Source organism: Anas acuta, chromosome 11, assembly GCF_963932015.1.
Source record: "Anas acuta chromosome 11, bAnaAcu1.1, whole genome shotgun sequence".
In the NCBI taxonomy this organism is placed as follows: domain Eukaryota; kingdom Metazoa; phylum Chordata; class Aves; order Anseriformes; family Anatidae; genus Anas; species Anas acuta.
Window position 1 is genome coordinate 1,006,594 of NC_088989.1, and position 27,660 is coordinate 1,034,253.

At 50.9% G+C, this 27,660-nt stretch overlaps 1 protein-coding gene and 1 long non-coding RNA gene across 3 annotated transcripts; both read right to left on the reverse strand.

Moving 5' to 3' along the window:
- Window positions 1-307: 307 nt before the first annotated feature.
- On the reverse strand, window positions 308-27,403 carry LMCD1 (LIM and cysteine rich domains 1). 2 transcript variants are annotated; one of them, XM_068694801.1, is made up of 6 exons: window positions 27,308-27,403; window positions 13,658-13,746; window positions 12,643-12,898; window positions 8,385-8,720; window positions 2,732-2,947; window positions 308-2,512 (listed from the first exon to the last, which is right to left on the reverse strand). In XM_068694801.1, exons 1-6 carry the CDS (start codon window positions 27,386-27,388, stop codon window positions 2,354-2,356), a joined length of 1,137 nt encoding a protein of 378 aa, XP_068550902.1. In that variant the 5' UTR covers window positions 27,389-27,403; the 3' UTR covers window positions 308-2,353. The 2 variants fall into 2 exon arrangements, with proteins under 2 accessions (XP_068550902.1, XP_068550903.1); XM_068694802.1 differs by lacking the exons at window positions 12,643-12,898; window positions 27,308-27,403 and having other exon boundaries at window positions 13,658-13,723.
- On the reverse strand, window positions 14,972-27,200 carry LOC137862582 (uncharacterized). The gene is made up of 3 exons (XR_011100410.1): window positions 25,898-27,200; window positions 24,929-24,974; window positions 14,972-23,493 (listed from the first exon to the last, which is right to left on the reverse strand). It is a non-coding gene; the product is annotated as an uncharacterized lncRNA (long non-coding RNA).
- Window positions 27,404-27,660: the final 257 nt, after the last annotated feature.

The following is a 27,660-nucleotide window of genomic DNA, read 5'->3' on the forward strand; positions in this document are numbered from 1 at the left end:
TTTTCTTGCACTCCCATTTTTTTGAATGTGGGTAATGCCGTGCACCTACCTCACAGGCAAATCACTCTGTAGGTAACCAGCTGCATGCACAAATAGACAATGACTTCCCATCAAGGAATGTTGTTTGGATGCTAAGGTCTTTGCTGAAACGTTTCCTAAGTGATTCACGCTATTTCTCCCACTGCTTACACTGACTGTATGCATTTTTGGCTGCCTTAACATCATAGGGTTTAGAACTATGCTGTGCCTTTAAAAATAATTTACAAAGATCGAACATTCCCATTGTAACAAAAGAAAGAAGAGGCAATAAAGCTAAGCACTGGGTTTTATTTTTCAGTCCCATTTTGCTTGTAACCAAAGTGCCTGTATCTAAGGCTGTTCCAAGGGAGCTTTATTATTCCTAGCACAACTTCAAAACTTTTCGTCTACACGTCCCCCGTTGGCTTGCGGCACCCTCCTGAGCTGACAGCAGTGATCCCCCAGACTCTCGGTGTGCCCACCAAAGGGCCTGGGATGCGTCGGGTGGACAAGGTGGCTGCAGAGACCCCCTGAACACACACACGGCAGAACCCCGCAGCACACATCCCTGGCCCCACAGCTACGGCTGATGCTGCTGCCTCGGGATTTTCATGCTCTGCTCCAGCTCTGGAGGTAGGGTTTTACGCACTCTTCTTAAACACCCTAGTGTTTTCAGGAAAATCAACCACACAAAAGCACAGGGATGGAAAAAGCGTTAGACACCACCCCCAGCAAACATACAGATGCATCTTACACCACATCTGCCTCACCTGCAGTGAAACAGCGACCGACACTGCCTACTCCTCACACCTGGGGAGCTGGGCGTCCCCCTGCACATGGCAGAGGGGCAGAGTCTGGTCCGCGACTCACATGCAGCAGCAGGGACGGCTTCCACCAAAGCTCATTTGCAAGTTACTCAAACATAAGCAAGCAAAGATCCACAGCATGGAGTTGGTTTTAAGGAGAGAAACCAGCAATTTCTGCAGTGGAATGAAAACCTAGCAATGGTGAGCTCCTTATACGCTTATCTCTGCAAAAAATATTCCAGTTCTTTCTGGCAAATAATGGAGCCATTTAGTATAAGAAAAAAGGCTGAGCACACAGACATCTGCCAGCCTGGACTATCTGACATTTTCTGTGACTAACAGAAGCCTTGCATGATGGAGGGGACAAACACCATCAGCAGAGATGCAGTGCAGATCTTGGGACAATGTCCTCCCATGGGACCTGACGCACGATGCTGACCTCACTCGGGGCTGGAGAACCGCACCACGAGGACCGGAGTCTGGGGCAGTTGTGCCACCATGCAGGACACGGATGCTGCAGGCTTCCGAAGGAGACAGCATGTCCCTATTTCTTGGAGAGGGTCATTGACTTACTAAAGGGAAAAAAACTGACATTGCAGCATTTCAGGCACAAAAAAAAAAAACTAGGATAGCTTAAGCTGGAAAGCTGTTTTCCATAAAACTCCTGCTCAGAAAGCAGCTGAAAAAGTTCCATACTTTAAATGCTTAACTACCTCCAGTGAACGGTGGGAGCACAATGCCTCTCTGTGCAAACACTCGCTTGAAATAACAGACAGTAGGAGGCAAGCGAGATAAAACTGGGAACAGGGTTTGGGTGAGAACTGCCAGGAATGTTTGCATTCCAGCTCCATGGCTAAAACCCAGACCGGTTGAATTAGTCGGCTGCCCAGCACCCCCTGCCCTTGGGGAGGTCTGCACAGTTCCCTTCTCAGTAAGGTTAAACTGATCACTGTGTACCACCTCGTTACCTATTTTTACATTATTGTACACGTTGGAGAAAGCTACAGCTATGCGTTGCTGCAATTCAATATCATTTGCTTTCAGAAAGTAATCACTCGGGTTAATCAAATTGCTCAAAACCATTGATTTAGTACAGTTGTCAGCATTCTGTTAGTGTAAAACTTCCAGCATGGACTTCAAAAATAAAAGCAACCCTCGTTTTTAACCATGACCATAGGTTTAGTGTGCCAAAAATTATTTTTGAGATGTGTTATTTCTAAAACAACATCGCAAGATCATAGTCATGAGAAGCTTTGAGAGACTTTGTAAACCAACACAGGACCCTCCTTTTCAGTCCCCTCCTATAGGACACACCGGGACCTCCCACCCCACAGGCATACAGATTTCCTTTGTTTCCTCCTCTGGGAAATCTCCTTCTGAACTGTGTTGGATGCAAGGGGGTACTTAGTTGCAGAGTGAATAGCCAGGCTCTAATTTTTTTGTTTTGTTTTACTGTCCACTTTTCACGTTCTTGTCAAATCACCCCGACTCTGTCTCGGCCTCGAGCGCCTGCCGCAGCCGCACCCTGCTCAGAGGCGCTTGCTCCTGCTGCAGGTCGCACACCGCAGGCTGCCCTTGTCCAGGCTGAAGGCTTTGCCGGTCAGCTGCGTCTCACACTCCAGGCAGGTGAAGTGCTTCTTGTGCCAGGCCATCCCTTCTGCCTGCTGGTAGTCCTCCGAGAAGATGATCTGCGGGACAAACAGACCGCTGCTCGTTCCTGCGACCCCGGCCCCGTAGTGGCACAAAAAGAGCTGTAGCACGCCTGGAGCAGGATTGCACACCACTGAGACATGCGTGTGGCCACCACCACCCTCCTCCCCACCACGGTTGGCATTGCCTCGGCTCAGCACGCTGTGGTGCCGCCCGATGAGTCCCAAGCAGGCCGTGGCGAGGCCCCGTGTCCCTACCTCATCGCAGCCGGCGCAGCGTGGCCGCAGGCTCTCGCAGTAGTGGCGCCCGCACCAGGCAGCCCCGTTCTTCCAGAAGTAGATGAGGTCGACGAGCGGCTCGGCGCACTGGCAGCAGACGAAGCAGGCCGGGTGCCACTGCCGCGTGTAGCCGGCCCGGTCCGCGTACACCACGGGGCAGTCCGCCGGCATCGCCTCCTTGCAGGCCTCGCAGTGCTGCAAGAGAGAGCACGTGTGACACTCGCACCGCATGGCATGGGGCACAAGGAAACACACGGGGCTTGCTGCCCACGGTGGTTAATTTTTTTGGGCTCTGCTTTATGGTATTTTTTCAATGCATCGTTCTTAATTAGGCAGCCGGTAAGAAGCTCAGCAAGACAGAACAACACTTGTAATCTCCGAGCGTGTCCTCAATGCTTCCTGCTTCCAAGCGGTCTGAAGGGACCCTCTGTGTTCCTGCTCGGTGTCCCATAGCGCCGAGAAGGACAGGGGAAATAAAGCGTGTAATTCCAGGCCTGCTCGGCTTAGGTTGTTTTTGTTTTAGCTCTTGTTCTGTGGAGATAAATTTAAGAACGGCAAAGCCAAATTTCACAGCTATATCAGCCTGAAGGCACGGCAAGCAGAAAACAGTCTGCAGTGAGGGCACATAAACAGCACAGCGAGGTGGAAGAGAAGCAAACAGTAAACTGAAGAGAAAGCCAGGGCTGCAGCTCGAGAGGTGCTGGGAACAAATGTCTTAATCCTGCAGTAGGACTCAGCAAACACTGACAGTACCACAGGGCGCTCACGGCCAACAGGAGCAACATCTCCAAATCCACTGCCCCACATCTTCTGGAAACATTTGGACCAGTGCTCAGCATGGATGGAGCACCAAATCGTAATTAAAAGTCATTATAACTATGCATCTGGCAGCCCTCGTCTGGAGCAGTGCTCACTCTCTTCCAGCCAGGTCCTCAGGCGGATAAGGCTGGCACTGCCCCCATCAGCTGAATACGTGGCCTTGGGTATTCCCCTAAATAAAAACCAACCTGCACTAAAATCAAAACACTCTCTGAGAAAAAGTTAAGACATCTGACAGCGCAGAAAAACGTGGCATGTCAAAGACAGATATTTTGTACAGAGATTAGGAACTTTAGTCTTTTGTCGCTGTTTTTTAACACCCATGCCTATCTATTACAGATGTCACTCTGCAGATTTCAGCACAGTGCTCTCAATTTACAACAGGCCAAAGAGAATTGGACCTGGCTAATCTGAAGATTAATTAGCCTCTGTGCATATTGTAGATGAGACTGACGGGGCTTACTGTCTGTGCCTGCAGGGTGACCCAGTGGTTAGTTAAAGGGAGCTCTGAAACTCTCCCAGCCCAGGGCCAGCCACTGGAGTTCCCATTTAAATCCGAGTAATCCAGGTCAGGCCAAGCGACGCTTGGTTGGCCCTCGAGGGGGATGCTCCAGGGCTGCAGCCCCTTCCAGCACAGCCTCGGCTGCCAGGCCAGGCTTCTGCCAGCCACTTGCAGCAGTCTGGCTGAAGCTTTTATACAAACAAGATACAGCAGCGTTAAGCAACTTGCCCTGGGGCTGGAGAAGGTGGGGCTGCTGTGTGGATGCTGCAGGGTGGGCCTGGTGGAGCAACGCCCTGACCACACCACCAGGGCAAGTATTTCCTGCATGCCACACATCTTGCTGTTGCCTTCTCCTCTGTCCAGCCCAGACTTTTGAGAACTGCCCCATGCAGCCTTTGTGGTGCCACCCCAAGGGACACCTCCTGTTTTACCAGCAAGTCTGGTGTTTTGGGGAAGGCTGCGTGAGAGAGGCCACTCAGTGTTTTCTGGCTTGGCTTTCCCGTGAGCCTGGAGGGGGCTATGTCTGCTTACAGCTTCCACCCTGACGGGCTCCGGCAGCATTTCTAAGCGCTCCTAAGAACTACGCAAGTGAAGGGATAAACTTCCAGCGTGCTGCAGAAGCCATGCTATTTCTGTTCTTGTAGGAGACAGAAGAACAAAACAACTCCGTGGAGTGGCAGCGCTCAGAGCGTTGTGGCCGGCAGAGCGTGACTCGCTGTGCACCACGGCGTGCCGACAAGGGCAGTGTGGTCAGGATGAATTCCGTGCTGACCCCAGGGGACCGCTGTCCCCACATCCCCGACAGCTCCCAAGGGCACCAGACTTGAGCAGCAACTCGCTGCCCCAGGGCACCCGGCCCCACAGCTGCCCCTACACTTCTACCCTTCCAGCAGCCTCCACTCACCCTCCCCAGCCCTGCTTATCTTGCAAGATCTAGCAGCAAGAACAAACATGAGCAGCTTTCCAAGTCAGAGCTCAAATTTCTTGCCAATAAGAACTGTTAGGAAAAAAAATAATAAATAAAATCTTATTTTGCTGTTTCTTTCTGTGGCAAATTTTCACTAGGCTTTTCCTAAGCATCATATAACATATTCTCCTGTCATGTACCACACTAATTAAAAAGTGGCTCTTTGAATTTGAGATGGGATTACAGCTTAGCACTCACTTTACATCTCCATCACGTAGAAGATGAGTGAAGACTTTATTAGTGCAGTTACCAGAGGTGCTAGCCAAGAAAGTGTCCCTCTCTGCCCTAAGCTTTCTCAGGCTGCTCTCTCCCCTTGCTGCTGTTTTGCAACTGCAGCTCCCACAGAGGGGGCTCCCTGGATGCCATGAGGCTTCTGCCCAGTACGTGTGAGACTGCTGGCCTCAAACATACTGGGACAACGGCTAACCTTGGTCAACTGCTTAAGGATTTGATTTGATTCCAATACAAGGCTGAAAGATTTTCCAGTTCTGGGAAGGTTAAAGATTTTGTGCTCGGTGGAAAACATTTAGCTATTAGGACAGACATTGCAGTGATGGGGCCCCTCTCTGCAGGTGAGAAGAGTTCAGAAAGCTGTCTGAGCTCAGATGCCTTGCCCGTGGTGATTTACGTTGGCCTGGTGCTTTCCTTTACACACCATTTCAACACAGCTGGCCAGAGCGTGCAACAGGAGGTTTGACTGCCCTCACACAGGGACCACACAAACACGAGGAAATCACTGCTGCCTGTTTCTTGGTGCAGCACTTGATGCCTTCTTGGCTCATTCTCTTCTAAAGCCAGGACATTTTACACCCAGCCTTCATAAATCTATAGCTCAGGCTGACACCTTGAACTGAAGGAGGTGAAATCAGGCTGCTGGAGCTGGCTAAAAGGGTTGGTATCAAACAGACCAGAATCCGTGTCCTACTTTTAATGGACTCAATGAAGAATTGTGACAAAGCGCTTCAGAATCAGGATCTGCAAAATGTGCAGCTGAGCACCACACTGCCCCAGGCGCACCCCTGAACCAAAGGCAATCGGGTCTTCTCAAAAAGCCTGTGTTTAACGTCTGGGCCTTGGGAGAGGCATAGAAGTTGGTCACACAAGCTTAGAGGCATCTAAACTTCCACATCTGGAGTGTGCAGATCTGCATTTCAGCTCTGAACACAGACGTGAACACTTCCAGTACTGTTGCCTTTGGGCACCTCATTTCTCAGTCCCCTTAACATCTATTCTGAGTCTTTATAGAGCTCTTTTTTGCTCACATCTTAACTTTCAGCCTCACACATACTGCAAAGTGCTACATAATAAGAGCATTTGCATCTTGGACTGTCTCTTCAAGCACTGATAAATCTGTTGTGCAGTCTGCACTAACGCACGCAGAATCAGGTTGTTAGAGGGGCACAAGGAATGGGAAATCTCAGGAACAGAATGAAGGAAACACGCATGGATATGATAGCAGGGAAGAAAGGGAAATTATGATATTTTAGCAAGAACTGCAAGGACTCAGAAATTACTACCACATAGCTATGAAACAACCGAATTCACCTACTGTACAGTATTGCACAATGCAAGGGTGCCCCGCAGAAGCAGGCCTGGAACACACAGAGGAAATGGGAACATCCCAACACCGGCTGGGCCAGCCCAGTCCACACCAAGGTGGGCTGCCATCCTTCCTCACTCTGCAGGGCAGATGCCCCTCTCTTCCTCCTCCTCTTCCAACTTGGTGCTATTTAATGCAGACGTAAGGTACTATGGAAAAGTTTGCTGTCTTATTTTTCTATGGCAGAACTTTCCTCTCCACGCAGTTTTGTGAAAACCAGCAGATCCGCTGGAAGTTCAGCGCATTTCACCTTTTTGGGACGTAGCCCGTCCACTTTAGCTCAGCTGCTCTAACTCCTGCACCGGAGATCACACTAAATGATGGGTGTTTTGGTGGGAAATAGGAGGGTGAAATAGGAATGGGAAATAGGAGGTCTGTCTTTGGTATGGTGGGAAACCACAGTCCTCTGCTGTCTGCTGGGAGCTGAGCTGCATCACATACTAGTCAGAGAGCATCTCCTACAACTGATTTTGCAGCAATTCCATTTTCCAGCTTGTGCCTCTAGAAAAATAATGTTTTAAAGTCTAAGAAGAATAACATCACAGTTATGTATTTATTTGGAAGGACAAACTTGTAGTCTAAATAAACCCTCATTGCTAAGATGACTTTTATTAATGAATTTAATGGAAACCTTCCTTTTTTGGCTTCTTTTAGCTTAAAATTCTTTGTCCAAATCAATGTTTTATTATACTGAAAAACTTCTGCTGCATCACTGGACTCTGAAAGTCAGATATGTGTTAATAGAAAAGGACATAGCAGAGGGGAGACATTACCCAATAAGGAATGAAAATGAAAACTGCTCTTAACATGTTACAATCTCAGTTTAGTAGTTGCTAGAAAAATCTTGTCTTAAAAACATTCAGATACCATTTTTTTCAGCTTTAAATCCTCTGCTGCAAGTTACCCTCACAAGGGCCAGTATGAAATATTTTCACTCAACATATGTTATGATAAGCATTTGTTCAGCAGTCACCATGGCCACTCAACTGCACTTGGAGAACATAAATCTAAAAGGGTGCTAGGGAATCTCAATTGCTTCCTTGTGGAAATGTGTTTTTATGTCCAGAGGCATGCGTGCTCTGTTCGAAGTCCTCCAGAGTAATCAGGGCCCCTGCAGTACTATCTCCATGTTCACAGCTCTGCATTAATTAGGCTGAGCCACCACCTACAGTCACTTGTATTCTCTCTATTCGTACTGCTCTGGAGGCTTAGCTGAAAATACTTGAACTTGCAGTTACACACAGTTTCTGATCTTATTTTTACACAATCACCTGGGAACATATCAAGCTCAATCTTTCAGAGCTGCCAAGAATCCAACGTTGAAATCATTGGTTCTTACAGCAAGCAGGAAACAAAAGGCATTTTCATGCCCTAGTGGTTCAACAGGCAGCTGCTGTGGAGGGATGAGGATGGGGAGGAAAGATAACCCTTCCTCGAGGCTCTTGGATGGGTACTTGTGCCTGGCTGGGATGGAGGAGCACACGAGGGCCCCACCGCTGCCTCTCCCACCCCTGCACTGCAGCACGCCGTGACGCCACCAAGCATCCCGGCACCGCTCGTCCGGTTTGGAAAGGCATTACAGCAGGCTTGGACGAGCAGGAGCAGTATTGTAAACAAGAAAAGGAAACTCCTGCTGGCACGTTTGTCTACTGCTTTCTTTCAGCTGACACCGTACCTGCCCCCAAAGCACCCCAGACGCAGGGCAATGCTGCCAGCCTGTCCCACCTCAGAGCACAGCACTTACATAGAGCTCTGCTGCAGGCGCGCCCTCCAGGGCCCCGTTGGTGGTCTCGGGGGTCTTGCCGGCGGCCGAGCCCGTGTCCTGCGCCTTCCCCTCCTCCTTCCCGCTGCCGCCTTGGCCTGGCAGCGCCACCTCCCCGACGCCCAGCGCCTCGGCCTTGTACTTCTTCACGAAGTCTTCCATCAGCTTCACCTCGCCCTCGGCCAGGCCGCGGCACTGGGCCGGGTCGTGGTCGTACACCGGGAGCTGCCTCATCAGCTGCCGCCGGCGTTGGTAGGCCCCGTCCGTGCCCGCTACCGGCTGCATGTCCTTGGGGAGCAGCTCCATGTACTGCATGGCCTGGAGGGGGCGAGAGGCGACAGTCAGCATCACCAACCCCCTGCCCGCCTCCCCCTCTCAACTTCCAACCTGCCATTCAGCAATAAAAAGCCAAATTTACTCGGATGCAGGTAGCAGCCAGGCTATCGCTGATCAGTGACAGTTTTCATCCTCAGAAAACACAGGCAGAAATGGGTTTGCTCTGCTGCACACCTCGCTGTGTTCACCCGAACCAGATCACTGCAGCATCAGACACCGCAGGCTACGCTTGCATGAAGCTCCTCATGTTGTGCACTTCGGGCAGTGCCAAAAGACAACGACCTACTGACAGCTCCCCCAGCTCCTGCTGGGTTTGCTGGTTGGCATCCAGATCCCACCATACCCTCCCTTGCCAGCAGCAGGACAGACAACAAGGCTGCTGAAAAGACCAGAAACTCATCAAAGTTCGTCTGTAAACTGGAGACCAGCCAGTGTCACCCTGCCATAGGGACTGGGAGCCTGAGGAACACGTTCCTTACAGCGAGGAACTGTGAACAGCACCCCACAGCCCCCCACTAAATGCACACAGTGAAAAGTCCCTTTACAATTCACGTAAAATCCTAATAAAAAAGTAATCAGATGTCTGTTGAGCCTGCACCTCCAAGACCCACACTACTGGACTACAGATTTTGCAGTAAAGGGAAGGTGTTTTGCCACTGATGCCCTGCAAAGTGGGAAGCGGATGCCAAGAAACTGTCTCTGAAGTTTAGTCTCCTACTCAGCTGGCCCGCAGCCACTGCCATAAGAGCAGAGTAAACGGATCCTGGAGAGGTCTCTCCCAGGCTGGATCAACATCTGCAGGAAGGGGGGGCTGCGCAGCTAACTTCTTTCTGGCCTGGTGCTTAAAGGGAAGGGAGTTTCCCACTCAAGACATTTTTCCTATTGTAGTGTGAAGAGGGAACGGGCAGCCAGTTGGCTCGTTGCCACTGAGTTTTAAAGACCAGCATCCAGCTGCATTAGATTTGTTTCTTACTTGGTCAGCATTTGAAAATTGAATTTTAAGGGAATGGAGAAGTGATTAACTATTCACTGTGCATAGTCTAGCTCAATATAGCCTTTTAAATACAGAAACGTGACACTGAACAGCTCATCATGCTTGTGTAAATTTCAAAGGCAGTTTCCACTTCAGCTACTCGCAGCCAAACAGCAATATTCAGGGCAATATTCCCCCCTGAAGGTTTGTGACAGCAAAAAACAAATGATTTAATGGAGTTGGGCCTCCCTCCCCATGTCTTGGAGCATATGTTAATGTTGCTGCACATTGCATTAGACATCAAAATTCAGTCTATTGTGCCTCTGTGCACTGGTAGGATTGGTATCTGGAAGTTTGCAGAGGCACGGTGGTAGCCTCATGGGAGAAGGTGCTGCTTGGGAAAAATGGGCTACAAAGCCAGAGGTTGCAGTAAAAACCACTTGCTACAAAGATGGTTTTCACAGAAGCCAAGAGACCTAATAGGAAGCAAAAGACAAAAGCAGAACCACAGAAGCAAAAGACAAAAATTTACTTAAAGCTCATCCCAGGCCTCACACAGCGTGCCTCAAAAAATAAAGATACTGCCATCAATACTCGGCAGCTGGAAAGAAAAGCAAACTAGATATCTCGCTGCTGTATGGTGATGAACTTTAAGACAGAGTACACAAAGCAGCCTGCTGGCTTGGTTCAGCTGCAGCAGGAGCACTAGCGGACAGAAGCTTGGTGTAACCTCAGTGGAAGAAGGAATGCAATACAAACGGGCCAGCACCAACGCACACTTACACCAGAGCTACGAGAGCAGCAAAGTGCCAGCACATGCATCTGAAGCATTGTGTTTTTCTCCAGTGCCAGGCTTTGAGCAATGCCTCCAGCCCTTCTTACAAGAACAGCCGTACTAGCCAGTGGCACTTAGCATTTGTGCAGACATTCAGTGTGACTTCACTCCCTGGGTCAAGGGAATGCTTAAGGTTATAACCGCACGTGTCTTAAAATATGTCCAGAGAACAGGCCAGGAAAAATAATTCAGCCTGACACCAAAAACTGAAATAAACGATAATAAAAAGCTGCTTCTATTGCTACTATTATGTATTACTGTTGTCAAATGCTTTATTATGGTGCCTTAGCACAGATGATTTTGAGGAAGACCATTTTAAGTTTTCAGCACTGTTAACTACTTTTTTTTTTTTTTTTTAAAGAGATATTTTAAGACCTGCTCTTTCTACTTTCCCCAAAGACCCTGAATATCTACTTCATAACTTATCCAGACATGGCTTAATGAAAACGTACTCTGAGCTTCCCCTGTTATTGGACCAGCCACTTCAGGACAATGTGGGAAAAAAAAAATCCCCAGCTTCCACTTTGCCTTCAGAAGGAAATCACTGGAGCGAGTCAGTTCTGCACTAAAAGCTTTTTGGCCAAAGTCCGTTTTGAACTAATCAAGAATTGTTGACATCCAATATTCTTCCTGAGTTTGTCAAGTTGATCATTAAGCCAAAATTTATCAAGGTTGTCTTCAAAGTTCCTGAGCACTGTTTACTCAAACTAAGATAACTTCCAATCTGTTCAGGCACTACTTCAACTCCGAAAGGCAAGAAGTTCCAAAGCTCCACAAAACGCCTGCGTTTGAGCCTCCCCCCTTGCTGGCTCTGCAGGGACTGAATGCGATGCTCTGGGTCATGGAGCTGGCAAGGACCCGGCCCTGCTGTGCCCTCCTGCTCAGTGCTGCATGCTGCAATCACAGACGCATGCCTGCAAGAGGCATGTCTGGGCTCAGGGTCACAGAAGGAAGCAGCACAGCAACAGGCTTTGGGCTTCCTTCGCTGTACGGAGCTGACCCTGTCCCGAGGTGCCAGCTGCCAGCAGCACCTCTCTGCAGCCAGCTTTTAGCAGTGAAAATTGAATTTCTGATAAATCCCGGGCTGGGCAGCTGCTTAATAAATCATGCTACGTTGGAGAAGTGCCATCATTGTTCTCCCCATCCCTCAACAAGTTCCCTAATTCCCCCTGGGACCCGTGGAAGGCAAACACTGGTTAAACAAACATTCCTGCTTTGCTAGCTCCTACCAAAAGAAAAAAAAAAAAAAAAAAGTAAAGGAAAGGAAACTACAAGCAGTAGCACTATGATTAAGCAGCCAGACAGTCAAGTAAGTGGGAGTCTTGGTCCCTTACTGAAGCCCAGGGGTCTGCTCCCATCAGCACAAGCTGGTTCTAGAGCTGCGTGCCCATCTGCGTTTCCAGTGCGGACCTCGTGGCAGCTCCCGTCCAGCCTTCCCAACAGGGCGAGGACTACTGAGCTTAAGAGTAAAGAACAGGTCTGTCACTCGGGTCTGCAGCTGCAATTTCCACATTTGTTTCCCAATTCGTCTTCTAAAAAAATCTGGTTGCAATTTTAAGCAGCTTTAAACTATTTGTTTAATTTGAAGAGCAAAAGCTGTCCACTAATGACGGTGTGATGTGTAATGTTTTCAGTACCACAGCACAGCTGAAGTGCAGTTAAGTGCTTTCCCTCCAGCAGTCCCCTCCTGGGCAACTGATTTCCACACGCCTGAAACCACTTCCATGCGTTCCCACAGCAGCGTTATTGCTGACCCAGGCAAACCAGGCACAGGAAGCTGGGATGGGGCTGGGGGCTTTCTTTCTTTTCCCCACGGGAGAGCCCAGATGGGATCTCTCCTCAGCAGTGTTTCATTGGACATGAATGCTACCAAAGGAGCGAGACTTCTCATAAAACATGCACCAACTTCTCCTAGAAATGTAAGCGAGCCTATATGAACCCAAAGGCAACCCATCCCTCTCTTCTACCTGCTTTGGTTATTAACATGGCTTTCCAAAATACTAAACGTCATGTTCAGTTTTGCTCTGGGAGGCAAACCACCTGCTTTGCTATTTTTCATGGTAACTTTATTCCAAAGCCGAGCCGTGTTCCCTTACCAGCTTCTGGGTGAGCCCTGGCGGAGCCCACTCATACGTGATGGTGTCGAAGGTGGGGTCCTTCCGCGACACGATGGGGTTGGTGATGATCATGCGGTTCCTTTTGTAAATGCGGACGCCATCCCCTCCTTTCACCCGGGCAGTGAGCGTGGCGTACTTGGAATCCGTCAGCAGGCGGCCAATTTTCCGGTCATCCTCCAAGTCGGAGCTCAGGCTGTGATCCTCCTGGCTGCATTTGCATGACTTGCATATTTTCCTGCGAGCGACAAGCGAGATCGTCCTTTTGATACGACCGTGGTAGCAGGAGGCACGCGCTTTTTCAAAGGCTCTGCCACCGAGATCCAGCCACGCTAAAAGGGTAAATGCAAACTGGGCTGGTGACATAGGCCAGCAGGCTTCCCTGGCACGAGCCGTGGGGCTGGAGCAGAGCTGTCAGCCTTGGCGCTGTCCCATGAAGGCACCACCAGACCCCCCCAGCCTCACCAGCCTCCCACTGCAGAGCACGAGCCTCGCCTGCTATGAGGCTTTACGCACCTTTAAATAGGTGACCACTGGGAGGGGAATTGATAGCCACACGACCACCGTTTTAAGGTGACGGACTTGATGATCCTTGGGGATCCCGCTCCCAGCTCAGGGTATTCTAATCACAATGGCTGTAAACCAAAGCTGGCTCTGTAAGACCATTCTCTGCTGGACAACTTTGCCATCGAGTTTTAAAAGGACAGACTAACTCTGATGCAACCTGAAATATTTCAGCAGGGTCTTGGAACATGTATGAGTCAAACCATTCTCTAATTGCATCAATTAAGGATGTAGTCATGAACCAAATTAAAATAAAATAACAGTTTCAGAGAAGGAAGGGGGATGGAGAACAGGGAGCACAAGCCTCCTGCACCATCGCAGCAGTGCCCAAGCACTCTGCAGCTTTTCTTTGCCCTCAAAGCCACCAATACAACATCAACAGGACCCGAAAGGACAGCCTCAGGGGTAGGGCCCGTCCCAGCAGAGACGTTACCTCCAAGAATGTGGCTCGAAGCCCGTGCACGACCCTCTGCAGCGTAAGCATGGTACACCTCTTCCCGACTGCTGCTGGCCCACAGACATCTGGAAAAGAGCAGAACACCAGTTGGAAAGGTTCACTTCTCAAAGACCATCCAAGGCTTGAGTGCTAGCCCCACTCTCAGTCCTTCAGATGCTGAATTCTTTGGCCATGCCTTACACGCCGTGATGCCCCAAAGCTCCCAGATGCTGTCTGATCCCTGTGCGCGTAGGCTGGCTATGGGATTCCACAGGGATGCCTGGGTTGAAGTTTTTTACCATAAATTGAGAGAAGGCCACATGCCAGAGTCATAACTGGGCTGGGACACTGTGAGGAAGGTGGGTTCGAGCTGGCACATCCAGCACACACATGGTGCTGGGCAGCCCCCCTTGTGGGCTTACTGCAATATTATTTGCAGTCATCTCATACACAGCACATACGCATCTGTGCAAGCCAGAGAGATTTCACGGCATGCCATTAAAGCCAGAAGCAGATACCTGGGTGCAAGCTACCAGAGGACGTGATGCCCCAGAATGCCCACCCCATGGCACAGCAGCAGAGCCCTGGCCAAGGAGCACCGCCGTGCAGCAAGGTTGGGGCAACCTGAGGCTGCCGCGATCTGATGCTGCCAGCTGCAGCACAGCCTGCACCTCCTCGGTCTGTCCCGCGGGCACTCACATGTATCTGGGGTGTGATACATCCCCTCATCCTGCGTGCTGTGCTTTATGGGTGCTTTCCATGGTGAAGAGGAAATGCAGCAGGGAAGGGCTCCAGGAGGAAAGGCAGTGGGAGGGGAAAACTGCTGTGCTCGCAGCAGTTACATACATGGGTGCTCGCTGCTGCACAGACAGCCCTGACAGCCTCCCAGCAGCAGGCAGGCAAGTGCAAGGAGTCACAGCAGGAGCCAATAACGCCGAGAATAAACTTATTTGAGTGTCTGTGCCGCAGACTTATTGAACATGGCTGTGTGAATGTGAGGAATGCAGGAGGGTACAGTGGGAGCCAAGACGCGAGGGCTGCAGGAAGCATTGGGGAGGGACGCGGCGGGCGCTGGGCTCGTCGGCCTGGCTGTTTTTACAGACTCCTGTCTGAAAGACACCTTTGTTCCCTGTAAAAATGGGCTTAGGGAAAACAATTCCAGCAGCGGTGGCAGCCCCAGAGGGTTACTGTCTGCAAGCAAAGCTGCAGCCAGCTCTCTGCTCTGCCACCCACACCAGCACACCCCGTACCCCCAGTCCTTGGGAGGCATTGTGAAATGCCAGCCTCCTGCAATTTCCTCACCACTTTGAAGCTCATTTTCCTTTGACGCTTAATGCGTACAAGTCTTGCACTACCCTGCCCTTTTTGTTTGCTCCCATGCACGCAGTCCATGTACACTTATTCTTCTAGAAGTAGCAGCTCGTTCCAGGCATCGGCCGGGCACTGGTGTGCGTGCAGTCGGAGCCCTTCCCAACACAGCCAAGGCTGCAGAGGCTCCCGGTGCTTGAGCAGGGTGGTGCCGCCTGCGCAATCTTAATTCAGCCCACGTGTGTTTCCGAGCTGTGCTCATCCCACCATGCGACCTGTGCTCCTCCTGCCCCAGCTCCCCCTTTTTTTTTTCTCTTCCCATTTCTTTTTCCTTGAGAAACCCAGCCCCATCTGTATAAAACGGTCCCATTCCAGCTCCCTTTGTCCAAGGGACTGCCAGCTCAGTTGTGCCTCTGATTTCACCTTCTTTTTCATTTCAGATTTCACCTTCAGTCTTTCCAGGCATTTTGAAGCCATTGAAAGGCCAGACCTCTCATCCTGGGAATTCATAAAAATACATCTCTAAACAGCCTTAACATGCACTTGAGTGCATGCACACACATTCCCCCTGCCTCTAGCATGCAGAAAATAGGATGCTTTTGATTCTTCAGCTCTGACCCAGCTCTCCAGAACAGACACACATTTACATTTCCGACACACAGACCTCTGTAAATCTTGTGAGTTCTGGAACCGTGTGCTACATATCTACCTTTTTTTTTTTTTTTTTTTTAAATGACTCTAATCTTAATGAACCAGACAGAAGCTGAGTACAGACAAGGGACTGTGATACAGACGAGGAACTATGAATATTTGTTTATTCAAAACGCAAACATCTGGATTAAATAAACTAATTTGGAAAAGCCTCATTATATAGCCCATGCAGATGGAAGCAAAGAGAAAAGCACTGTCAGCAGCAAGAGCACACGGAGCCACCCCACAAGGCAACCCGAAGCCTTGGCGTCCCAGGTAACATTGTGGGAACTCAGCCGTCCAGGGGGTGGCCACCTGCCTGCAGCCTTCACGCTGGTATGCAAACCTGGTATTTTTTTACTGCCTGAGGGTTCATGGGCCCCTGTTACAAAAGCTTCCAGCTCCAAATGCTGCCCATGCATCCTGAAGCCTCGTGAACAGCCCAGCTGGGGAGCGAGGTGCCCACGCTGCTGTGTATGGAACTGCCGCCAGCTCGGCCATGGAAGGACAAGTCTGGAGGACCTCATACAAAAAGGGGCTAAAAACTTCTGTTCAGCTAACGGCTTCTTCTGCCGACATGAACGCCAGTGAGGGCCTTTGAGATGCCACCCTCTAGCAGATACTGGCTTGATGAAGCTTATCAGGCCGGCTGAAATGCAGGTTGCACCTCCCCACCTGCCACCTTGGCACAGTTCCTCTGCAAACACCACCCTGGGGAAATGCTTTTGAACCTTCACTACGGTCTCACCGGTTACACATTTACTCAGCTGAAACGCATACAGCAAAATGGATTGGATTTGATACACTGAACTCTCAGCTCTCATCTGGAACTGCCACTGTTTCACCCGCAGAACAAAGCTGTGGGCATTAAGGGGAAATCCCCACCTCTGAGCTAGGTACTGAAGGTTGGGGATCTGTTTCCTTAAGATGCAGCTGAAGTCCCAGCCATTATTTTCCACCACACACAAATTCAGACCTGCAGAGAAGACCCAGCCACCATCCTTCCCATTTATACAATTGCTCTTGCCAAGCCCCGATGCCTTCACCATCAGGAACTCCAGATCTCTTTGGAAACACAAGTTTTTGCAGGTGTCCATAGCACGACTCACTGCTTCTCACCACGCGTGGCAGCCACAAGTCTAGAGCTATAGGAAATGTATGGAAAAAATATGAAAATCCAGAAGCTCTTCAAGGCAATGTGCAGCTCCTGGCATGGCTTGGGTTCCTCTGCCCTTGGAGGTGCAGGTCTGCAGCTGTAGGGGAAGGGGCTGGGACAGCAGCTCATCCCCACCACTGCCTGCAGGGCAGCGTGAGTGGCCCTGTGAACTTGGGGGACATCCCCACGGCAGGGGCAAACCCTGCCAAATGCTCCTGAGCCCCCTCCACACGGGTCAGGGCACTCAGCCACCACCTCTCACATTTCCTCCTGGAGCTCTGACCTCTCCAGGCAGCCTCTGCCCTCGCGAGGACGTGGAGCACGGCAATGTCTCTGTAGCTGGGGGACAGCTTCTCTCTCCCCCAGCAGTGCAGGGAGCTCTGGGCTCCTTATTCCCGTCACAGCACAGGAGCCAGCCACAACAGGAGCCGTGCCGGCTGCTCGGGCTGCCTGGTCAGCAGGGCTCCCTGCCCAGATATGGAGCCTCTCCTCACGGCTCAGATCTAGCTCCTCAAATACGCATAAAAGGAGATTTCTCAAAAAAAAAAAAAGAAAAAGAAAAAAGAAAAACGAGACATACAAGATGGCAAAGACCACCAAACCCAGTAAGACTGTGAAACGGACTGTCCTGGACTCCGCCTATGCCCAAGCCCATCTGGATACAGCAATTTTAAAAGAGATGCGAGAGTTTAAGACGTGAAGAGTGAAGACATTTGTAACGCCTTTACAAAAATGTCTGTGTCAACAAACTGCTTGGAAGAAAAGCAAATTCTGCTCACCATGACTAGATATACAACACACTTTAAGATTTCTGTTTTGGCTTTTAGTCTGATAGCATTCTTGCTACTAAGAGAGAGAAAGCAAGTCGGGGCAGAGGAAATTCTTAGGCAGTGAAATGATAGGAAACTGAGGCCATTCTACCCACAAAAACATCTCTGAACAATCTCAGGAATATGCCAGCTTCTTGGTCAGTGTAATGCTGTGGTTCGTTACACTGGCCAAAGGCAGGGCCATCCTAGACACTGGTAAGTTTGCTCAATTTTTGGAAAATAGGGAACCTATAATGCCAAGTGCCTCGGGAAAAACAGAACAAAACAAAACTTCATTCCTGCTTGATTTAGACTTGAGGACAAAGGAGCACTGAGCTCCCAGAGCAGGTCCACCCGGCAGGACGGACCCCTGGCTAGAAGTTAGGAGCCGGTCGAGGTCCAGCCCCACCAGCTTGCTCTGCTCACGGCTCAGCTGCGATTCCAGAAGGTTTGGGAGCATCATCGCCCCCTGACCGGTCCGGCACACCTTGGCCATCGGCCCTTTGGTCTGCTGAAGTTAGCTTGACAACAGAGCTTGTTGCAAGGGGACAGTCCCCAGTGACACATGGAAAAAACACTGCTTCCACATCCCCTTGACTTGAAAGCCCTTTTAAATAAGCTTCTTTCCACTCTCCTCACAACACTGGCTTTAAGTGCCACAGATTTAGTACGTCCAAGAAGAGGAGACTTCAGACTAAGCTTGGGTAAGAGTTTTCCGGCAAACTGTCCTCGAGTAAAAACCCTGCCATGCCTGGGCTATCGCCACAGGGAAACCAGCCAAACTTTGGGACCACAAAGGGGCCGAGCAGACAGAGCAGCTACAGCGAGCATGGTCCCTCAGAAACGAGCCCTCCCTGCTAGCTGCATCCCCGGGAACACGAGTACTTTCCATCCTTAGGCGTAATTGGCTCCATACGGACACGAAGCCCCTTTAGCTATCACGGGTTTGTGGTCTGCACACATCCAGTCTGACACCATAGCGATAAACAGCTCAGCACCACAAACATCAGCAGTCGGGGTGGCTGCCGAGGTCCTGCGGACAGTGACCAACAGGCTGATACAGGCTGCAGGGCGGAAAAAATGCCTCGGGCTGTACTTAACACCTCCGCTTTGTTTAGCCTCAGAAGCACAGGGCAGCTCTAGCACGCTGCTCCCAGGAAACTCATTCCTTGAGAGCCAACTGCTTTATGGACTAATGGGTGGATGAAATTTAATATTAATACAAACTTTAAACAGAGCTCACAAGAAGGGCGGTACGGGAAAGCTAGCACCCTGCCATCCTCAGCTAATAGCTGCTTTTGCAGAGGTTGATTTATCTCATGTCACCGCAGGATCAGGAAGCTCCACTTAATGTCTAATACACAGATTAACCAAGCGCCAGGAGGAGCCCACGGCAGTATTTTGCTTTCCTTTAAGGACTGTGAGATTGAGCCACGAGGGAACTGAGCGCAGTAAGAGCAGACCGACGTCTAACCCAGCTGAGCAGGTGCAGATTGGGCTGCACTGTCTCTCTTTGGCCATGCACAAGCACAGGGTCAAGACGAATTCGTTTCTCCTCCAGCAGAAGCGTGCTACTGCACGGGGCTGCAGCAGACGGGGACTTGGCTCAGTGATTCAACAAGGAAGGTGGAAACGGGAGGGCAGAGCCAGCTCCAGCTGCAAAGTCAGTCACCACAACAAAAGGACAATTGCTGAAGTGAGGAGATCCTTATCTGCTCAGGGATGCTTAGACCACGCTCCCCTGGGAGACCTTTAATCATCTTTCCTCCTGTGTACCCACAGGGCCTCGGTCTAACCACAAAGCCAGACTGCAGCAGGTGGGAAACGCCCTGGAAGGAGGAGGCTCCATGGGGCAGCAGGGCCTCGCTGCGAGTGCCGGCCCTATGCCCCATACAGCTCCAGCCAAATGGCAAATTTGGCTAATATGGTTATTAATCAAAGGCCCTGAAAGCTTCCAAGAACATACGCCTTCCTGAGCGGGTGTTGTGTGCAGCGGTCGGACAGGAGGCGGCTCGCTGAGCTCCACGCCAGCGGAGGACACGGGGACAGGCTGTTGGGTGACATCCATGGCACCGCTCCCTGGCACCCTGACTGCTCCCTGGCACCGTGACAGCTCCCTGGCACTGCTGCACGAGCCATCCTGCACCCTCCGGCCTCTGGCAGGGCTTTTGGGGCCGGCTGTGGCAGCTCCAGAAGGGCCTGGCTGAGCGGGGCCCTCCTGTGTCTGCAGCGAGCCTTCTGGATCCTGCAAGCACTCGTTACACAACACCTTATTTGGAGGCTAAAAACGGCAATGGAGACACGTAACTACCTCAAGTATGCTTCCTCCTCCTTTTTAGGGAGAGAGGAGGAAAAGCTGGCTTCCAAAAAGTTACTACACGTTGACAACAGCACTGAGAGCCGAGGTCCTGGTTTCACCTCTCCCTGTGGCAGAGCTGAGGACACAAGGCAAGCTTCTGGTGCAGCCCCAAAGACCCTCGCAGCCTTGGCATTGGACACCCTGCCCCCAAAGTCCCAGTCCAGGCACCACACAAACCCCCCGGGTGGGGTTCCTCCAGCTGCAACAAATTTCGGAGATTAACAATTGTAGCTTTGAGAAAGCCCCGAACAAAGAGAAAAGGAAACGGCAGATCGTATTCACATGGGTGGGACCGGTTCTCTCAGTGCAATTGTGGAGTCTCAAGGATACGGATGGATAGCAATTAATTTGGTGTCATTATTTGACTATAATAGAGCTAAGCTCACATAATGGGAGCTAAATCAAGCTTCCTCAAAGGAAGTCCAGTAACTGGAGGGTGTAAACATTTACACGCAGCAGAAGAGGTGGCTGTATGGCAATGAGGGGAATGCTGCAAGTTCTGCAGAAGTACAACACCCCAAGTCAGAGCTACGAGGTCCTGCATGGGCCAGGGGAGGAAAATCAGCCAAGAGCAAAATACTACCACGTCCAAGGGGCTGGGTTTTAGCTAAAGGCAAGAACTAAGACTCAGTACATAGAAAAAGCCTCTTTGGTTGCACTTTCCCTCCATCTGCAGGTCCAGCAGGGCAGATTTGCAGTGATTCTTCTATTATTTCTATTATATCCAGGTGTAAGAGGCACCTCACCGTCCCCTCTCCAGCCTCAGCCCCAGCACACATGTAACTGCCTCTCCTGAAAAGAGTGAGCTCCGCATCCTCCTGCTGGGCTGGGCCTGGAGGCTCCCACCTATGCCAAAGCAGCAGCACCAGCTGGGGGCTAGGAAGAGCTTCTTGGCATGCCCAGGGATGTGCAGTGAGCTGCCCATGGCAGCCCCCCGAGACCCCAGGCTCCCTGCAAGCACATCCCAGCCACAGCCAGGCACTGCTGCAAACCCACAGCACGCTGGCAGCAGGGATGGAGCCAACAGAGACCAACCCCGGGGCATGCAGAGGGGGAGACTGCCCTAAATCTGAGGCAAAGCAGGACACTGCTGCACTCGCACTGAAACAGCTCCTCTGCTGCTCCCTGCAACTGGTACAGCAGCCAGCACTGCTCCAACACTGAGCACAGACTTTGCTGCACACTACCAGGAGCCCTCGAGGTACCCCTGCTTCAAACAGCTGTACAGAATAAAGGTAGCCTGGGTAATAGGCACTCTGAGCCAGCAAGAAACCCACGTCAAATATTCTCACTTCTATTCTCATTTCTTAATTCAAGCTGAAAAGCAGCAGCACTCAGATAAATGAGGTTGTCAGTAACCTGGTCCAATTACCAGGAGAGGTTTTTCCCTTCAGTGGTTCCTACTGCTGGCAAAAGGATCACATTAATCTAACAAATCTGAACTTGTGTGTGCTTGTTTAAATAAGGGCCTTTCAGTTGCATCACTCGATTAGCTTCTGTATACATATATTTAAGTGCAAGGGCAGTTACCACTGCTCAGGGTACTGAGCAGTTTGCCTTTCAACAAAGCAGTACAGCAGGGCAGTCCCAAAGGCTGAGCTATCTGCTAAGCAGCATTCACAAGGTGGAATTTAAATGAATGTCAAAAAAACACTTTTTGGTGTTACCTAAACGATGATCCAGAATTTCAGGTAACCACAGAGGCATTGAAAACTTGGCTTAAAGGCCCCCAAAAGGGAAGGCTGGATACCTCCGGAAGGGGGAAAAAATAACCACAAAACCACAGATATTTTGAAAGTATTTAATTTGCCTCCTAAAATAGTGAGTTAAGATCCTTTCATCATTGTAGGTGAATCCCAATCAGCCCTCCCTTGGGTAGCAGAAGCCCCCTTTCAAAAGCTTGACCTCAAGCATCTTAATTCGTAATTTGGATGGGCAATCCATCCCACTCAGCATTTTCCTAGATAGTTTTCCAGTCTAAACCTTATTAATAAATTCCTTTAGGAAGGGGATCACCTGTTTCTCATTAAGCCTGCCTCTCAAACTGGGGGAAAAATGCCCCAGAAAGACTGCAAGTAGCTCTTGTGGAGTTCTTCTCCAGGAGCCAGCGCTGAGCAGGACCTGCAGGGCACCCAACTGCTCCCTGGTGAGCACAGGCAGAGCCCATGGAAGCAGAGCAATGCCCCTCAGCACTGCAGGCACAAGCATCAGAGCCGAGCAGAAAACACCCAAAGCAGACCTCTGAGCAGCCAGAGCCAGGTAGCAGGGACAGCCTCTGGAATGGGCAGCTCAGGACAAGATTTATTTTTGAAGGGGTTGCTTGACAGTGGCTGCAAATGGAATAAACTTGTGCGAGTGCAAGCAACTGCTCTTCGAAGTGCATTCATCAGTTCTGCACATGCTCCTATCTATAATAATTTTGACTTGGAACAGCAAAGGATAGCTTTGATTTGTTTTCTTTTCATAGATGAAAAACATCTATTGTAGCCTTAACTTAAAAGCTATTTGTTTCCCTACCAGATTCTGAGCAGCTATCCAAATTACCAGGCTCACAGAAAAAAAAGTGACATTCATGAAGATTGTCTTCAAACCTAATGAGAATTTGAAGTCAGTCAGTGAATGAGTTAGTACTATCTAGAATACTGGAGCCTCTAATTGATATTACACTTTGTGAAGTAAGAAGTTTATTGCCTTTTATTTTAGCAGCATAAAGACCAGGGAAAGGCACTGATATCTGAGGAAACTATTTCAATAGAGCTGCCAGATCTCAACCTACAGGATGACAGAGATAACAGAACCAGAGCCTCTGCAAATATCTTGCTCTTCCAAGAGCACATTGTTGGCAGGATTCCTTTCTTCACTAACAATGTGTGAATTAATGATAAGAGAAGGGCAAATTAAAAAAAATACGATGAATAGATTTTTCCACAAACAAGACAGTGCTTCAGACACTTGGTCTCAACTATAAGAACAAAACAAACTGCGAGTAGGTGTATGGAATGGGAAGAACCCACCCAAATTTAATTAAACAGCAGCTGTAATAAGTTCCAAAGTGCTCAGGTAAGTGTCTCATTTTAGCCATCAATTCCCTTCCCACAAGCCAGCTTTGTCCTTCCCACTTCCAGCAGTGGAAATGGTGCGGAGCCATCATCAGGAGCTGGGCTTTCCATCACTGCATTGACATTTTGCATTGCAGGAGCTACTCATCAGGTTTTTTGTACAACATCCTTAATTTAGTCCTCCTAAATCCCTTCTCAGCTCGACCATTCATATTTTACAGCTGCAGAGATTGAGACATAAAGCTGAAGGCATGCCCGAAGGAACTGTGGCAGAGCACATGAAGTACAGCAGAACTTCTCCAGGTGTCCAGAGGCAGCAAGGAAGTCAGAGCTCATCCTGGGGCTGCCCAGAGCCCTGCTGCAGAAGCTGAGGAGCTGTGCCACCTCCCACTGGCAGGGCCTGAGCACCTGGGCACCGTGCTTTTGGGTAGGTTTGCAGTCACACGCTCCTGCTGAGGACAGTAGATGTTTTCTTTCCAGGTTGTCTTCTGAATGTGGAAATAGCTTCCCCAAAACCTTTCCCTTTCTTTCAGCCTCATCTTTACATGAAGCAATAGCTTCAAGCTAGGACAGCTAAATACTGCTTTTCCTGAATGGCTGAAATACACATTTTTTTTTATATATTTAAAAAAAGAAAAGTCTCAGCCTAAACAAACACTCCAGACACTCCCTCCCTGCAGGATGAGAAGGATTTTGTAACTTGTAAATTGTGTTTTATGGGGCTAGGTTTAGTCCTGAGTCCAAGTCCCAAAATAAGCTCTTTAACCCATGTGTGCTTTATGATTTCATATCTATAAATACTTGTTCACAGAGCCAAGCAGGTTTCTGCATTAAGATCAACATCTGTTTCTCCGTGACAGCTGCAGCAGCATTTCCTCCCTTTGGCTCCAACACAATGCCGCTGGCAGCTCTGAGCGGGGATTTAGACACAGCAGCACACCACCTTTCAGAGGGTATGCAGGGCAGTGGTCATCTCCCCAGGCCGTGTGTAACCTCTTGTACCTACACTGGGGCAAAACGCCTCGCCAGGACGAGGCAGCTTTACGGAGAAGGGATCAGCCCTTCACAGGGAAACACTGCACTTCTATTAACAGAGCAGGACTGGGAACTACGGGCACAAGAAGCCTCCAACAGATAAATAACTTTCTATGGTCTAATTGTTAAGAATTATGAGGTCCAACTTCCAACAGCAAGGATGAAGTTGCTTGTACAGTCCCTGACAGTGTTTACACAAGAGAGCACTCACGCATTTAAGTGACTGATGTGATTGCCTCGCATGCATGATCCCTGCAGCTCGTGTTTACTATCTTTATTGCTGCACGCTCAGATTGCTTCGGAGTGGCTTTGGACAGACTATAGATTTCACAGATGTGTTCTGTGGAAGACTACTTTTACGCGTAACCTTCACTGTTTGAGAGCTCAGTGTCTAACCACAAAGGCAGCCATCTGCCCAAGCTCTGCAGAGCAGACGTTCTGAAGGGAAAGCACAGTTGTGGACTTAGCCCAAAAATCCTGTGTCTTCATCCAGGGATGCAGTTTATGAAGAAATGAATGAAAAAGCTGAGGCTCCAATATGCTCTAACTTTTAAATGCCCTACATTTTGGACTTAAGGGGCAAGATAATAGCACTCCCACGCACATCTGCAGGTATGTGCGCAGAATATTCAGGTATTCAGACACGTTGCTGATGGCAAAGAGGTTTTGCCTCTCCCCAGGGTCAGCAACATCCAGACCTCTGCACCTTGCAGGTCTCACCACAGCAACAGCAGCGCTTTCTTCCTGTCCTACCGTTTGTCTGCTTTGGATGCTTGCAAAAAATCCACACTGGAGAACTGAAGAAATAAAAAGTTACGGAACCAAAAGTTGTATTAACTGAGTAAACTTTACCTTGGCTTTTAACAGCACTTTTAGCTTAGAGGGTTATTTTCTTCTCCTGAAAAAAGAAGACTGAATTTAGTGAGAACAGTACACAAATCCTGATGCCTTCTGCCTTCGCAGTCCAGTTGAAATAGCTCCAGGAAAGCACAAAATGCCAGCCATCATGCTTTATCTTGGTTTCGAGCTTTAACTCTCCATTTAGAATTTAATCTAAACAACCCATTTGCCAAACAGAATGCCGTCCTGCTCATGCTGTTTTAATTTCCTCAGAAAGAATCCCATAATACGCTAGGCAAGACATCAACAATAATTAAACCCAACAGTGATTGAAAATCAAATTTTCAGGGCCTTGCAGCAAGCCCTAATGAGTTCCAGACTCGCCTTCCCCGACTTGCTCAAACTGGTTGCGCGACGCTGCCAAGCCAAATTAAAGTTTGACAGTATTTCACCCTCTGCCCAGAAAAAGTGCCCTTCTCATGATTCAGGAAATTAAACAGCCGTCTACCGCAAAGACGCCCATTTGTCTTTGGACGTGTATTATCCAGACTGATCCAGGTTCAGTATTTTTCTTGTTATGCCGTTTTGTTTCCCTTTCAAAGGGCAGAATAGCTGGGACTTTTCTTTGTATGCTGTTGTGCCCAGTGCCAGCTGAGGTGAACTGGGACAGCCGGCCTGTCAGAAGAGGTACATAGAGACGGGGTATTCACCTCCCTCACTCCACGCAGGAGATGTTAAGCTCCACACTGCGTGGTCACGAGTGACCGTGAGAAAACACGTCCCGCAGGAGCACACCCTTCCACTGCAGGCACTTTCTGCTGTTCCTTCTACAGATTTAAGTGAAATTGCAGCTAAAGATGTCATCTCTGTGATGGTGGATCTTTACGGTCCATCACCCTTCCACCAAAGGGAGCCAAGCATCAGGTTGCCGGGTTTCTGCACAGAGAAACCTTACAGAGGGTTTTAAGCCCTTTGACCTACCACTGCACAGCCTCAGGCTCCAGCCCCTTTGGGGATGACAATCAAGAAGCTCCTGGGCAATGGGTCTAGTGCAGAGGGAGCTTTACCACAGTGCGGTCTGCCCAGCCCTCCTTGCTGCCCACATCTCACCCTGCTGCTCCCAGGGCATCCCCAGCCCTGCAAGCAAAGCCCTGGCCAAGGCAGGAAGCACGGTGGTGCCTGAGGAAAACCAACAGACCACAGCTCCACGAGCAGCAGCACAATCCTCAGCTGCACCTGCCCATGCGAAGGTGTCACTGAACAGCAGACACCTTGGTCATCACACCTTGCTGCTGAGCACCAACACGACCCAGGGCAACCCGCACAGAGCAGCCAACTTCTGCAAAACCCAGCAAACAGCTCGAGCAGCAGCACTGCTCAGAGCCACTGGGACTGAGGCTGACCTGTCCCAGGAGGGGTTTCCGAGGCCAGCACTGGCACAAAGCTCAGGAAGCTGCCATCCCTTGGCTGGGGAGGTCCCGCGGTGCCCCTGCGCTGGCACTGCCCCACCACAGCCATCTGGCAGCGGGAGATGAGATTACAACAGAGTGGAAGCCTCGAAGTGCTGACATTAGGCATTTAACTCATCCCCTAACTATGCGGTGACAAAGGTACATCGAGTAAGGCCGTAAGAGCAGCTGCTCCCTGCCGACCCGTTCCACACGTTTTTATTTAGCGATTAAAGCCCCTTCCACTCAGCCCTCACCGTGCCAAGGGAGGGCTTCGGTTATTCTGGTTCGTTTGCTCATCTGTGGCAGAGACCTGGATTTTCCAGGTAAAAGCGAGCCTTCGGCGGCCCGACCAAGGGGCACGAGGACTTCCCAGCCCCTACAAAGCCTGGGGCGAATCCCCCAGCGCACAACTCGGCCCGACACGAGCTGCCCCCGACGGCCCCGAGCGGCTTCCCCAAGAGCCGCACCGACGGGGGCTCGGGGCGCAGCGGCGGGAGCGGGGCCGGGACACCCCGGGGGCTCCGTCCCGGCGCAGCTCCATCCCCCGCGGGTCCCCCACAGCCAGGAGCGGAGCCGGGAGCCCTGCGGAGCCGTCCCGGCCGGCAGCGGCGCTCCCCGGGCACTGCGCGGCTCAGCCGCCCCCAGCCGCAGAGCGCGGAACCGAGCGGCGCCTCCGGCACGGGCAGCACCGGGGCAGCCGCGCCCGGCTCCGGGGCGGCACCGGCACCGTCCCAGCGGGGCTGAACCGCAGCATCCCGCCCCGCAGCCCGCCCCGCAGCCCGCCCCCCCAGCCGCGCATCGCACCGCGCACCGTCCCGCTCCGCTCCCCCAGCCGCGCACCGCTGCGCACCGCACGGTCCCGCTCCCCCAGCCGCGTCCCGTCCCGTGTCCCGCGTCCCGTCCCGTGTCCCGTGTCCCGCCCCGCATCCCCGTCCCGCACCTTGCGCGCTCCGTGCCCGGCTCCGTCCCGCGCAGCGCCCGCTGCCCGCCTGCTGCGCGCCGCCCGCCCGGCGCCTTTCATTGGCGGCCCCCGGCGGCCCCCGGCCAATCGGCCGCCGGAACGAACTTTCCTGGCCAATGGGCGCGCGGCGGGGCAGGGCGGGGCGGGGCGGGGCGCGCTGGGTGCTGCGCGCACGTGTGCGCCGGACAGGCGCGCAGGGTGCGGGGCGCAGCGCAACGCTGCTGGGTGCACCCCGTCCCCGTCCCCGTCCCCGTCCCCATCCCCATCCCCATCCCCATCCCCATCCCTGTCCCCATCCCATCCCCATCCCCGTCCCCATCCCCATCCCCATC

Excerpts from the sequence above, each read along its gene's own strand:
- LMCD1 (XM_068694801.1), bottom strand. The coding sequence starts at position 27,388 with ATGAAAGGCGCCGGGCGGGCGGCGCGCAGCAGGCGGGCAGCGGGCGCT. Across the intron at positions 12,899-13,657 it reads TTCGAGCCACATTCTTGGAG|GAAAATATGCAAGTCATGCA; the intron begins GTAACGTCTCTG and ends TGTCGCTCGCAG. Across the intron at positions 2,513-2,731 it reads GCTGCGCCGGCTGCGATGAG|ATCATCTTCTCGGAGGACTA; the intron begins GTAGGGACACGG and ends TTTGTCCCGCAG.